Source organism: Olea europaea, chromosome 15 (assembly GCF_002742605.1).
Source record: "Olea europaea var. sylvestris chromosome 15, O_europaea_v1, whole genome shotgun sequence".
In the NCBI taxonomy this organism is placed as follows: domain Eukaryota; kingdom Viridiplantae; phylum Streptophyta; class Magnoliopsida; order Lamiales; family Oleaceae; genus Olea; species Olea europaea.
In genome coordinates this window covers 4,932,379-4,946,117 of record NC_036251.1, presented here as the reverse complement: position 1 = coordinate 4,946,117, position 13,739 = coordinate 4,932,379, and the positions used below count along the sequence as shown (strand labels likewise).

The window sequence follows — 13,739 nt, the reverse complement described above, 5'->3', positions numbered from 1 at the left end:
GTATTGATAACATATTTTAAATTAAAGGGCGAAAAGAAATATAAAAGAAGAAATGGAGAGAGTCAAAATTCAACTATGTAATTTTATTTTAATAATGGATTCATATTTTATAGGATTACAATGAGAGTTACAATCTAAATAAAATACACTCCTATAGATTATCTTATAATTTTAATAAAGTAGATGCTTTCTCTTAGTCAAATTTATTTGTAAAAATCAATTGACTAAACTTTCTCATGTTTGAGTTCGTTATTGAGCATTTATATACATGATGTATGTCAAGGTTGAATTAATTCTTTAAAAAAAAAAATTTTAAAGTAAAAAATCAATTCAAATCTGATCAACCCACGACAGGATCATTTCATTTGATTTTGAATTGAAATGATTAGTTTATCGAGATTCACCCGGAACCAAATTCTTAACTCTTTTTTTTTTTTTTTTTTTTTTTTTTTTTGTCATTAAGAAACTCAAAAACTTAAGGAACAAGTAGTACATAGGTGTCTTGAAATTTACTCCGTATTTCATAAAAAAATATGTTATTTATACATAATGTAATGTCCATAATGATATTCACTCATTTATATAATTATATCGAGGGAACCCACTTTGACTTCATGTGCGGGCCGACACACTTTAATGTACGCGTAGCATTATCCATCCACAAAAACTAATTTACTGTCCGTACATGTCCAATTATTCAACAAGAAAGTTCCGCTGCTCATTTTTTTTTGATCATCACAATATCTTTCTCTCAATTATTCTATTCCTGGCGAGGAACATGGGGACTAGTTGAAGTAATGGCCTCCCCATAATTGTTAAGCCAGCCGCCACAGCTCAACCACACAATATTTTCAATACCTAATACAAACACGACCAATTATAAATAACCACGTATCTTCGAGAAGCTTTTCTTGCCCAAGTCATCCATGACTGCGCACATGTGAATAAGAAAAATTCTCGGTGACCAATCCTCTGAAAGTCAATATTAAAAAAATCTATGAAAATATAGCAATGGAGGTCCCTCAAGTTTGGCGTGTGTTGCAATGTAGCAGTGACATCTTTATTACTCTTTCATTTTAGTAACACTCTTGTCATTAAATTCAAAGAAAAAGCAAGAATGGAAAGAAATGAGAAATGGGAATCCTATTCCTCCTTAAACCCAAAGAATTTCATTTTCTTACTCTTGCTTTTATTCAAATTGGGACCAAGGTGCAACACATGTCAAGGCTTGAAGACCTCTACTACTATTTTCCCTACGGTACAATCTTTCATTGCGGGTCATTCAAGTAATATCCTCTTCATAGAAACTTTTATTTCATTTCATTTCCTTTAACCTTCCTATTTCCCATCTAATCTTCCACTTTTCCTCCACATATTCAATCTTATCTCCTTCCGAGAAAAAACCTTGTACCCTAGGAATCTTACTTCAACACCTATATATATCTGCTAACTTTAAGGAACCCTCAAACTTCAACTGGCTAGGGTCTTCATGTTCTTGATTTCCCTTTAGAAATGGATGTAATACAAGGTGTTCCAAGAGTGATGAGCTGCGATAAGAAGACTAAAAGCAAGAGGAATGTTAAAAGTTCACTCAAAGTTGTGTATATTTCTAGCCCAATGAAGGTGAAGACTAGCGCGATGAGATTCCGGTCCCTTGTTCAAGAACTCACGGGGAGACACTCCGATGTGTCCCGGTTTATGGAGTCTGATGGTTGTAATGGTTTTCATGAGTTTGATGATCAATCTGGTGGAAGTTTACTGCCAAAAACTTTGATTGATGACTCGACTCAAAACGAATCACCAACGAGTTCAGATTCGACCCCTTTGGAGCCTATGGACAATCACAGTGTATTCAGCTCTCAGATGGAAAAACAATTTGAAGCGATTTTTTCGTCCGATTTGTTTTTTGACTCTTCTGAGTTGGATGTTTTAGGAAGTTATGAGGATTTGTGAATTTTGTAGACTATATATTTATATGTATGTATATACCAAATAATTCATTTGTTAGGATTCCAAATATGCCTTGTCTACATATATCATAATTAATTTACAGAGTGAATGACGAAAACATTTTCCTAATGTTTTTCATATCCTTTATGTGTTTATTTTTGCTGATGAAGACAGGATAACATGACGATATGTAGCTTGTAAGTGAAAAATATTACTTATTTTCATGTCAAAATATAGTCATATTGAGTATTATTGACTTAAAAATAGTTGCAGTAAATAAAGCTTGGCCAAATATTGCATTAGGGGAAAATTTTTTAGTACTCTCGAAGTATGGATAAATGATACGCATGTCAATTACGCAATGACCCAAAAAAAAAAAAAAAAAAAAAAAAAAAGGAGAAACAACAACAACTAAGTAAAAGTTTTCTCCCTATTAGGACAAGAAAAAACAATGCTTACGATATCTAATAAGATTTGACGAGCATCACTGGGCCATTCACTAGTCTTATTCTAGTTTGCAAAAGCTGTTCGATCTCGACCCTATATTTATAGGGTCCAATGTTGAACCGGGCTGATCATGCAACTTTAAGGAGCTGAACCAGGCTCAAGGTGTACAGCCTAAAATTTTTTATAGGACTTGAGCCCTCTTTGTTACAACTCATCTCAATTAGTTAAAAATAAAAATTTAACTTGTCCAAGTCTAAGTACGGGTGTTAAAAAGGTTCGGCGGCTCGGGCGGCCCATGGCCTAGCTCAGGAAAAGTCTGAGTTGGCCTGACTCGCAAGTCTGAGTTGGCCTGACTCGTGATTGGAGCAACCAAGTCGAGGCTCGGGCCGAGCCCCTTTTTGGGGACATGGGCTAAACCCAAGTCGGCCCGCAAGCCTTTAGGGGAAAAAAAAAAAAAAAAAAAAACAGAACAAGGCATAAAAGGCAGCATTTGCAGCCTTAAAAAAGGCAATCAGAAGGGGAAAAAAAAAGAGCCTGCCCGGCTCTGCTTGGAAAAGCTGGAGCAGAATTTTTTTGACCGAGCATAAGCTCGGCTCGAGCCTTTTGTGAATTTTATAGACTTTGAATGACTTCTATGGATTTGTTAAGAATTAATAGAAGTTTTCCATGAACTTCTGTAGACTTTGATTAAATATTTTTAAAGATTTTTCATCTTACAAATTCATTATATATCTGAAAAATTACAATTTTCTTACTCCATAATTAACATTTTCGAGAATCATAATGTCTACAAAATTTTCTTGGGTAAAGTCACTACCCAGTCATTCAATTTATGGCGCAAATGAAATAATGAAAAACTTTTACATCGATTTCTAAGAACATAACTAAAAGTTTTTAACGAAATTAAGAAAATTTCTAAGAACAAAAATTGTTCTTAACAAAAAAAAAAAAGGATCGATTGCTTAGAATTCTACGTTTTGAAACAATTGCATATAATTTCAATTTAAAAGTAATTATATGCATATAGAATAATCATAAATTGTTTACAGCAAATGAATTTAAGAGATATGAGAAATTTCTAGAATTGAAAGAAAAAAGATGTTTTTATTTTTTCGGCTCTGAAATCTTTATAAATCTTAGAGAATATGAGAAATTTTCTTTGAAATTTGTTATTTATATTTTTCATCAAGAAGTATCCAGAAGTCCAGTAAGTAGATAATTAGCCGAAAGTCACTATTTATTTGAATACTTTATAACTTACAGAGACTTCTAAAAAGTTTTCAATTAAATACCCGATGACTTTTAGAGACTTTTTAAAAGTCCATAGAAATCTCAATTGAGTATACCTTAATTTTTAAAGAATCTTTAAAAATCTCAATTGAATACACTTAAAAATTTCAAATCCTCGAGAGTTTTTAAAAGTTCCAAATGAATACACGCCTAAAAGAGAGGATCTTCCATTCACTATTCATTCTCGCACACCCCTTTTCACACCTATCTATTTCCCACCATTCACAAACAAGTTTTCTACTGTTTACTGAATACCTCGGGAAAATTGTAGTAAGGTACCAAACCTTTCATATATTAGCAAATTTGACCTAAATCTTTCATTTGTGCCACTAGAGGTATCAAACCTTTAAAAAATTCATAGGTCTAGTTCAAAATGATGCTTTCCGTCTGTTTAACCACCAAAACCATCAGTTGACCCCATAAATAAAAATTTAATTATTTTTTTCAAATAAAGCAAGGGCAATTTGGGCATTACACGTTTTTCCTTCAAAATAAAAAATAAATAAAAACTACTTTCCTTCTCCCCCAATCCCTTCACCCCCAAAATTGAAACCAAACCACCTAGTTGCCGGCCGCCACCACCAGCAACACCGCCTCAACATCGTGGATGTTACCAACTCCCAGCTTATATGAAAGATAATCTCCAACACATTACATGAAAGGCACCCCCATCGAAAGCTCAGCAAGGAGGGGAAAAAACATATCTGTAACATGCAACAGATGTGGAGAGGATGATGCATGTTCTACTGGTGGGACAGTGTGCACCGAGTTCGGGTTTTCTTGAAATGGTTTTTTTTTTTTTTTTTTTGGATTTCGCGACTGTATCTTTGATGACAAAGTCTGTGCAGGTAGCAGAGGACGTTAACTGGCGGCGGCGGCGGTGGTGGTGAATTTCGAAAAATGTAATAAATAATGTCCATTTGGAATAAGTTTCGAAACGTTTGTGTTTGTTTAGTACTCTCTAAATACCAATAGATGATTAGGACATTACATTGATTCATTATGTAGTCGTTTTCAATAATGTTACCTCATCTATAGCATATGTTCAAGCAGTTTAAAACAAAAATTCAAATAATCATCTGTCAAAAACAAATTCTGGATGTTTTTTATGTTATCAACTCCTTGATATATAAACTACTTCTTCTAGAATAACTCTTGATAACTATTTTGAGAATTCATGACTGTTATAGCATTTATCATGGTTTCACGAAGTCAGGGCACTAACTTCCAGAAGGCCTAACAAAGCAACGATGCCCAAGATGCAGCAAGGGATTTGTGAAATGGATGGAGCAATGTTACGACAAAGAAAAACACGAGCAATTTGAGGGTGAGTCAAGTGGTATATCAAGATGTATTTGTTCGGATAAAGATCCAATGCCAGATTTATCATGTATGTTGAGCTAAAATAACGGAACAACAGTATGCGGAGATCTCTCTCAATATTACTATCCCCAATGGAAAAGGATATGTAGAAGAGAATGAAAAGCTAAAGGGCAGAGCTTCATGCAATTGTATTGCTTATCTTAGTACTAAAAACGATCTTATTGTAATCGATGTGGTCTACGGATGTTATTTTAATCTTGAAGTTTTATTTATGTATGAATCCATACGTATTTCTTATGAAGTTTGAATACCGTGTTATTCAAGTATGAAATATTTTTGTTTTTGTTTAATTATAACTATATTTCCATGCACTATTATTCATGCTGTTATGAGTTTGCAAAGAATGGTAAGGCACAGCCTCTTCAGTCTTCCCCAATTTATAGAATGTAACAAAGGAACGCTGGAATGAGGCAAAGACTTGACTAAATTCTGGAACTCCTTTTTTGGTGTTTTATATCCTTTAGATATAACTAATCTTGTAATGACAGTAGCACAACAACTATAATCTTCAAATGACATTATGCTTATCTATTAATCATATTTTGATTTGCAGATTGTTATCATTTTACTACTGTTACATTTACTGCTGACCAGTTCGATATGATCAAATAAAAAATTGAGATTGAAACTTGGAATTTCTTCAATTGGAATCGCGTGTCCTGTATGAGAATGGCCTCTTTGGCTACTCTAATAATGGTTGTTATATCTAGGACAAGGTGATTAAAAACGGGGGCGGACCCAGACTTTTAGTATTGTGGGGTCAAAATTTTAAAAATAATTTTTTTAATAAACAACATAATATCAATGAAAATAAGTTTATATGTATTTTGACACTTTGAAAACATCGTATAATTACATCGTTATTAATATTATTAAATAAATTTTGCTACCTGTATAGTTTTGTTTATCATTTCATTAGAAAATGCTGAGCTAATATTGAATAAATTAAATTGAATATAGAAATTAAATGAATTAAAATAAAATTCAAGTTTAGTTAAGGAAGTAAATGAAATTTAAATTTAAAGCGAATATAATTCGAAAGTAATTCAAATTGCATTTAATCCGTAACGATCCTAAAAAATTTACATAATATTTCATGTAAGACTTCCAAATGAAACAATATAAATTATATTGAAAAATTTATCGTGCAGTAATAATAATTAATTGAATTAAAAAGAAAGAGTTAGACGCCTTTTTTGAGGCGTACGTTTGATACATATTTAACTATTTTCGATATCCGTTTGGACCATTCAATATGAAAACGACGTAGTTTTCGAAACAAATTTTTACATGACATAGACGATTTGTGGATTCAGATAGCACATAATCGCAAACGAATTTTTAAAGTTAGAATATTATTGAAATTCTCAAAATACTAGTTTCAAACACCCTATTTTAACATGTCATAACTTTTGCTATATTTGATCACTTCGCATGTCATTAATGAGTGAAAAACTAGACCATGAACACTTCAAAATGATATTAAGAATGTAATACAGTGCAAAGTTCAATAGCCAATAAAACATTTAACTCTGACTTTTGTGTTCATTTCTCACAATTGTTCCTATATAAACCCTACTTACAAAAGCGCAACGGATAAGGAAAACCAACAAGAAGAGGCACGGTGGGCAATGTAATTGGGAACATACTGAAGAATTGCGGTGAGTATGTGGAGGCCCTTTAGCTGCTCTTGTGATTGCATGTGTATTTGTTTGTCAACATGTATTGGTAGAAATTTAGCCCTGCCCATATATATATATATTTTTATTCAGTTTATGATCTATATTTCAATCAATTCTTGGTGTTAGTTTTTCACAAGGTTTCTTTTATAGTCTTTTCTTCAATCAAATTAAAAAAAAAAAAAAGGGCTCAAACTGTGTTTTGCTTTTTTCATGTCTACTATTCATACGTACAGACATTTAATTTAGCTTTTTTCTTCTTAATCTTTTTGTAACGGATGTTTAGAGAAACATTAGTCAAGATATTTATCTAATTTCCTTATTTCATTGTTGCTCTTTTATTTCCAATCAAGATTGGTCTTGTAATTTTGCTTTTCCATATTGCTCTTTTATTTCCAACAAAGATTGGCATTGTAATTTTCATTTTCATGAAGGGATCTATTGTAATGGCTATAAATTAGCAGGAGAACTTGAGTGAAAGTATCTCATGAATTTGTTTACAACTTTGTGTTGATTTGAGAGTTTGTTGGTTTACTCAAATTAACCAATACAAGGAGGCCCGGGACCCCGTGAAATGTCCCACCATATCACCACTATAGGTCACTGACGTAAGGACAATCCCTAGTCCTTATCCATCAATCGACCAATTACTCAATCCATATCACAAACACTAAACACTTTTCATGTATACTATTCACACAGACAGGCTTGATTCTCTATTGCTAATGAAATGCACTTGAATGTTTAGATAAGGAAGGATACAAGAGTTCAGCTAAATTTCTATTTATTTAATTTTTTTAAATCATTAGAATTTTTTTAAACCATTAGAATCTGTGTGTAAAAGAATCTGTGTGTAAAATTGAAGTGGTCACTTAATTATAATTATATAGTAAGTGAAGTTGACATTGGGTTTTACCATTTCTCTCAATTGGATGTTTACAAAATTTGTATTTCTATAGCTTTTAAATCATCAAATTTGTATGCATAAAAGTTAGTACATAACTAATCATCAAAATAATTTATATGCATTGGTGACTAAGTTTGCTGTGAATTGGATGATTACAGTGTTGGACGATGGGAATCAAACAAAGGAAACCAGCTTCATCTATGTAAGTCTTATAAACGCCGTCTATTTTGCTATTAGAGATAAGTATCTTTCTTTAAATAGTGTGAATTTTACCTTCTGTTAGATGAATTTTGTTTCAACTACTTATTTCCTTACTGTATTTTTATGTGCGTGAATGAAATATTAAGATACTGAACAAATTCTGAAATTAGCTTTAATTTTATAGAACACAACCAAAAAAAAAAAAAAAAATTTAAAAGAAGGGTTTGATTTCACATGTGATGAATGGGAATTCAAGCACACTTAGTTAAACTTTAGTGTAGTCTAAAATCACTTTTAAAGTTTGTGTCAAACATGTTTGGTCGTTCTTATAAGTAAACCTTTTCCTTAATTTTAAGTGTAATAGCAAAATTATTTTATCTATGAGACATAACTTACTTCCAATTAAAATAAATTGTTTTCTACTTTGACCAAGTCGTACATAAAACTTCACTTTTGCTTTTAAGTAAATATACTTATAAGTTTAAGCTTAGCTATTGTTGAATGCTTTTACATTGTACATTCATTATTCTTTTTCCCTTGTAAAACTTAATCTAATTTTTTAAAAAACAATATAAACCATCTTTTATTTGTTTATACCGCAAACAATAATTTTTGGTAACTATAATGGTCTTTTTTTTTTTTTTTTTTTTTCCCATGACAATGATGGCTTAAAGTGAAAATTGGAGAAAAAATTATTCACCTTTGGGATTGTCTTCATTTGGCACTTGTGTTGTCTGTGTGCTATGTAATGATTTTCTTTGAGTTAAATTTAGGGTACATATGAGGTACATGGTCCAAGTTAGTACCTGAATTCTCTGAATTTCATTTCTTGCCTATAGGATCAGCTAAGCACCATTCATTCTTGTTACCTCCGTATCACACTTTAATCGGTTCAATACTATTCGAGAACTGGTTTTCTACTATTTATCAATAAATATCCCTCTACTATTCACTAAGCCCTTGCTTGAATCCCATTTTAAGTGAATGAATGTATTTTTATATAGTGATTGATAGAGAATGTGTGATTTAAAATTAAGAAGTTTTTTTGGATTTACGTGTAATTTTTATTTTTATTGAAGAATGTATGGTTGAAAATGAATTTTGAAAAAAAAATGAAATTTTGGAAAAATGGGGCTCAAATAAGGGCTATGGATCTTTATGATTCAACTTCTCTTTGCGAGCTAGCCTGGTGCCCCATAAACCAGCTCTTCTCTCTTTTGTAAGTACCACCGCTTTATTACTTCTCTTTCTATCAACCATCACTTCTGCTTTCTACCTTAGTCATGGTATACAAATGATTTATGAAAAATAATTACACGTTAATGAGTCATGCAATGCATATAACCTCAAATTTAAATTATAGTTCATTTGATTTGCAGTCTATTTATTTAATTAAATCCTGGGCGTATGATGTACCTTCCAGAGTTGAGTACTCAGATTTTTTTGGGTATTATAATTCACGTCTAAATATGAAGATTTGATGATTCTTACTCCTTTATTTTGTTGGAAAATGCCTATTATTAGTGAAATGGGTCAACTTTGAGCCCACATTTCAGTTGGACCCATATCTTAATTTTAACTGGACCTAACTTATTCATATTCTATTCCACAATGTGATTAACGTGATATATTTATTCATCGAAAATCATTTAGAATTGAATGAAATATTTAATGTCCAAGTAACCTACTTGAAATTATGAATTAGTGAAGAATTTGATTTATTAAAAATTTGTCAAACACTTATCATACATAGAAAAGTTAGAAAACTTTGGTGTGATTTATATGGTGGAAGTTTGGGAATTGGGACCCAAGGGATACCAATAGTCTTTGGAAGGGGGAAAGCCTATATCCTATCGGGTTCAATCATAAGGCTACGCTTGCGCATTGTCGTTCGGCCGACTCGACGTGAGCACGTGCCCGTGTTGAGTGTTGTGGTCCTTTCACTAAATTAACTTTTTGGACAAAATATATTTGAATTTTTGGGTCAAATTATAAGTAATCAAATTCTTAAATACTTAATGAAATTTATTTTGATTGGCTTATTTTCGGGTAAATTTTTGGTCTAGATGGTCTGTCAATCGACTAAACAGTCAATTGTTAATTGATTAAACAGACGACTGTTAATCGACTTAAAAAACGAAGTATTGAACTAAGCTATTTGTTCGAGTTTGGAGGCTGTGTGAATATTAATGACCGCTCTGAAAGAGCTTGAAGTATGTTCAAATGACAACGAACAAGTCTATATATAGTCTGCCTTCCTATCAGAAACACTACTTTCATTGCAAACGTTCCTTGCTTTGAATTTCATTTTCCCTTTCTCTTGTTCTGATATTGTTCTCGAAGTGTAAAACACTTCATTGAGTTCATTGAAACTCCTACAGATTGTTGTGGTTCTTTCATAGGAGACGAAATTCACGATATCCTGGAGAATGATTTGTTGAACACCCTTAGCACCCGTGAAAACAGCAAATTCATTTTAAGGAAATATCGTGAAGTCGGTGGGCTCAAATTAATTTTCTGATCTTGTTGATAATATTGTTATGATGTTTGTCATTGAGTAACATATATGTATTCTTGCAGAATTATGTTACGATAGAAAAGAGATGGTAGTCTTCTTTGGGATGATTGGTGGTCAATCTGCTTTCTTAATAGAATTTTGTCCTTTAATTTGAGCTTTTTTTAGTTAGTATTAATGGACTAGCATAAATTATAAACAAGTTGATATCTTCATTTTTGTGATTATCTAATGAAATAGTTATTGTAGGAGATACTCATTGGTTTGTTCATTCGAAAATAGATCTCTATGTAATGACTTTGCAAGTAGAATTCTGTGTTGGAAAATTGTCTCATGAATTCAAGATAATTTTGTTTTAAACAGTCCTACTGCTTCAAGTCTTGAAACTCTGTAAGGCAGCATATTATTCTACAATTAATGATCTGATAATGTGCAGCCACAAGGGGCTTCATTACTTGGTGTATAATCAAGAAAAAAACAGCAAAGCAGTATTTCTAATAAATCAGTATACACACTTATCTTTTCGTTCCTTCAAATATTACTAGCATACATGCTAGATAAAATACAAAAGAGATTTTGTCCGGAAAGTACATGCAATCCAGTTACTAAAGGAGAGCTTGCTGGATGTGCTTGGGCTGTATAGATGAGAAACTTTGTTGTGGATATTTGGTCCAAGACACATTATGTAAAGGAGAACAATGGAACATGTGTAGTATATGATGATGAGCACCAATTGATTATTTTTTCCATAAGATTTGACTTTTTAGTTACTGTTTTGGTTGTGTATTTTGTGAGCAGATATGTTAACCAAAAGTTTCCTGGTTTTATTTTTCATTTTTGGGATCAGGGGCGGAACCAGACCGTTTGAACTGTAGGGTCAAAATTTTTTTTTTTCGAACAACATATTATGAACAAAAAAGAAAAATTGGTTGTTTGTTGTTCATGTTCGATATTTTCACTTTGGGAAGAAATCGGTGGATTATATGATATATCTATGAACTAAATAATGGATACGGACCATGTAATATGGATATAGATTTAGGATTTGGACTTTTTGGTGCAAAAAATTAAGTTTTCAGCAAAAAAAAAAAAAAAAAAAAAAAAAAACCAAAAAAATGGGGGGGTTTTTGTTAAAAAAAAAAAAAAAAAAAAAAAAAAAAAACCCAGAAAACTGTGGGGTCATTTGACCCCACATAACCCCATGTGGGTCCGCCCCTGTTTGGGATTAAACAAGTTTGGAAGAACTTTTCGTGTTACGAGCCGAATGTATTACATGGTAGCTTTGCATACTGAAGCTATAGGCTATCTCTAAAAAGATTTCATACTTGTAGAACTGAGACACTGAAACAAAAATTCCTATTTGAGCATATTAGCTTTTATATGTTAGAGAAGATAGCTGGATCTCTTGTGAAGATTATCTTCACTTCATATTTTTGTTTTTATGTTATTCATTTAAATTGATGGTTAAAATAGTTGCATGGTAACAGGATATATCCATCCACCAAGCTTTCCTGGTTACTTATATCTGAAGCAGATATTTTACCAACTCGTAACCCATATAGCTCCAATTTGCAAGGTAGTTTTTCAGATTTCACTAAGAAAGTGCAAGTATCACCTTCGATTTCGTCTTTTGCCAAGATATTTAATATTTTTATCTTGGCTTTAATATTACCATTGCGTACCGGGGCTTGCTGGCATTCGTCAAGAAGTTGGTCTTAATGCTTCCATATCACTTTCTCGAATAAAGTATTTTCGATGGAGGCAACATGTCCGAAGCTTCAGCTGCAACTTGAAAGATGCCATCTGATTTCCTCACTTTATAGTTTCATAAGTAAATTAATGATTCTTGTCGATTTTCCAGGATGTGTGCTAGCAAGTAGAATCCACTGGACAATGAAAACGATTTACGAGAATTCAACATAGCCCCTGTTTGTGCCACCTTCTCACTGCATTTTAATAAGATTTTCCACTCGTTTGATCTGGCATTGTGGGACCCTGTACAGTGTATCACGATGACACTTCAGCGGGCAAGAAATGTAGAATTTCCAAAATCATCCCTCTATTTCAAATTGTCGACAAATTGAGAAATGTGTGCACATTACAGCTGAAGACTTGTCAAAGGCTGCAAGTTCTATCACGATTCCAACATTTTGACCTCCTACCATAAACAGGTCCCTTAATATCACGTTACCAAACATGTGACCTCTCACAGTTACTTCATGATTGATACTCCGAACGTTGCACAAAAATGACAAAACAACGACCAAAAAAAATTCTATTTCAAATTGTCGACAAATTGAGAAATGTGTGCACATTACAGCTGAAGACTTGTCAAAGGCTGCAAGTTCTATCACGATTCCAACATTTTGACCTCCTACCATAAACAGGTCCCTTAATATCACGTTACCAAACATGTGACCTCTCACAGTTACTTCATGATTGATACTCCGAACGTTGCACAAAAATGACAAAACAACGACCAAAAAAAAAAAAAGGGGAAAAAGGAGTTGGAATCGAAAACACAAAAATGACGGAACAGCGGAGAAAAAGACTTCGAACTGGGAAAAAAATGATACAATAGTCACTGCGTCGTCGGTCCCCAAAGTCCCAATTCATGCTGCAAATTTCATAATCAATTATTTCATGTTACACGGACGTACATAATCAAAACACACCTACAAAGCTACCGCAACGTGTACAAATACATTGACTCAAACTTGCAAAGTTCCTTCATACCAATACATAGGTACTGGATGCGAGGTTCCTAGAAGCGATGATCATGGTTGTTGTGCCATGTAATCGCGAAACCTATCCCACTCACTTTGTTGTATGTCCGACGCATTCATTTCGGCCTAAATTTCATCCTCAACAGTAGGTAGCTCCGCTTTGGCTACCTTGTCATCTATTTCTGCTCTTGCGAACTTCTTGTCAACAAATCCAGAATGATGCAAAAATTATAAATACCCACTATGACAACTGCAACTTGTGTTGGAAAAGAGTGGCTGGGCATACGATTCAAGATTTTCCATCTCTACTTCAACACACTAAATGCACGCTCGATCATGTTCCTGCACAAAGAGTCTTTGAAGTTGAACCTCTCAAGAGCATTCCTAAATCTATGGCGCCGACCTATTTGTTTGTCAAAAAGCAGTTGGAAGTGATACAGTACGTCTAAACCTTTGTACGAGGCCATATATATTGGTCGATGAGAAAAATAGGAGTCCACCAAGTAATATTTCCTGATGCCAACTATGAAAAATTTATTTTTGGACTGTATATAGCATGAGCTAGCATTCATACATTTTGTCTGCTCCTAGTATAACCAGCAAGCACAAACGTAAAATATAAATTGAAATCACATGCAGAC

At 32.9% G+C, this 13,739-nt stretch overlaps 1 protein-coding gene and 1 long non-coding RNA gene across 3 annotated transcripts; both read left to right on the top strand.

The window, feature by feature from the left end:
* The first annotated feature begins 1,512 nt into the window (after positions 1-1,512).
* On the top strand, positions 1,513-1,953 carry LOC111411135 (sigma factor binding protein 1, chloroplastic-like). Its single transcript, XM_023041696.1, has one exon. The coding sequence runs from the start codon at positions 1,513-1,515 to the stop codon at positions 1,951-1,953; it is 441 nt and encodes a 146-aa protein (XP_022897464.1).
* Positions 1,954-4,224: 2,271 nt separating this feature from the next.
* Positions 4,225-5,318, top strand: LOC111409902. Of its 2 annotated transcripts, none has more exons than XR_002705574.1 (2): positions 4,225-4,436; positions 4,536-5,318. It is a non-coding gene; the product is annotated as an uncharacterized LOC111409902 (long non-coding RNA). The 2 variants fall into 2 exon arrangements; XR_002705575.1 differs by having other exon boundaries at positions 4,225-4,455.
* The last annotated feature ends 8,421 nt before the right edge of the window (positions 5,319-13,739 follow it).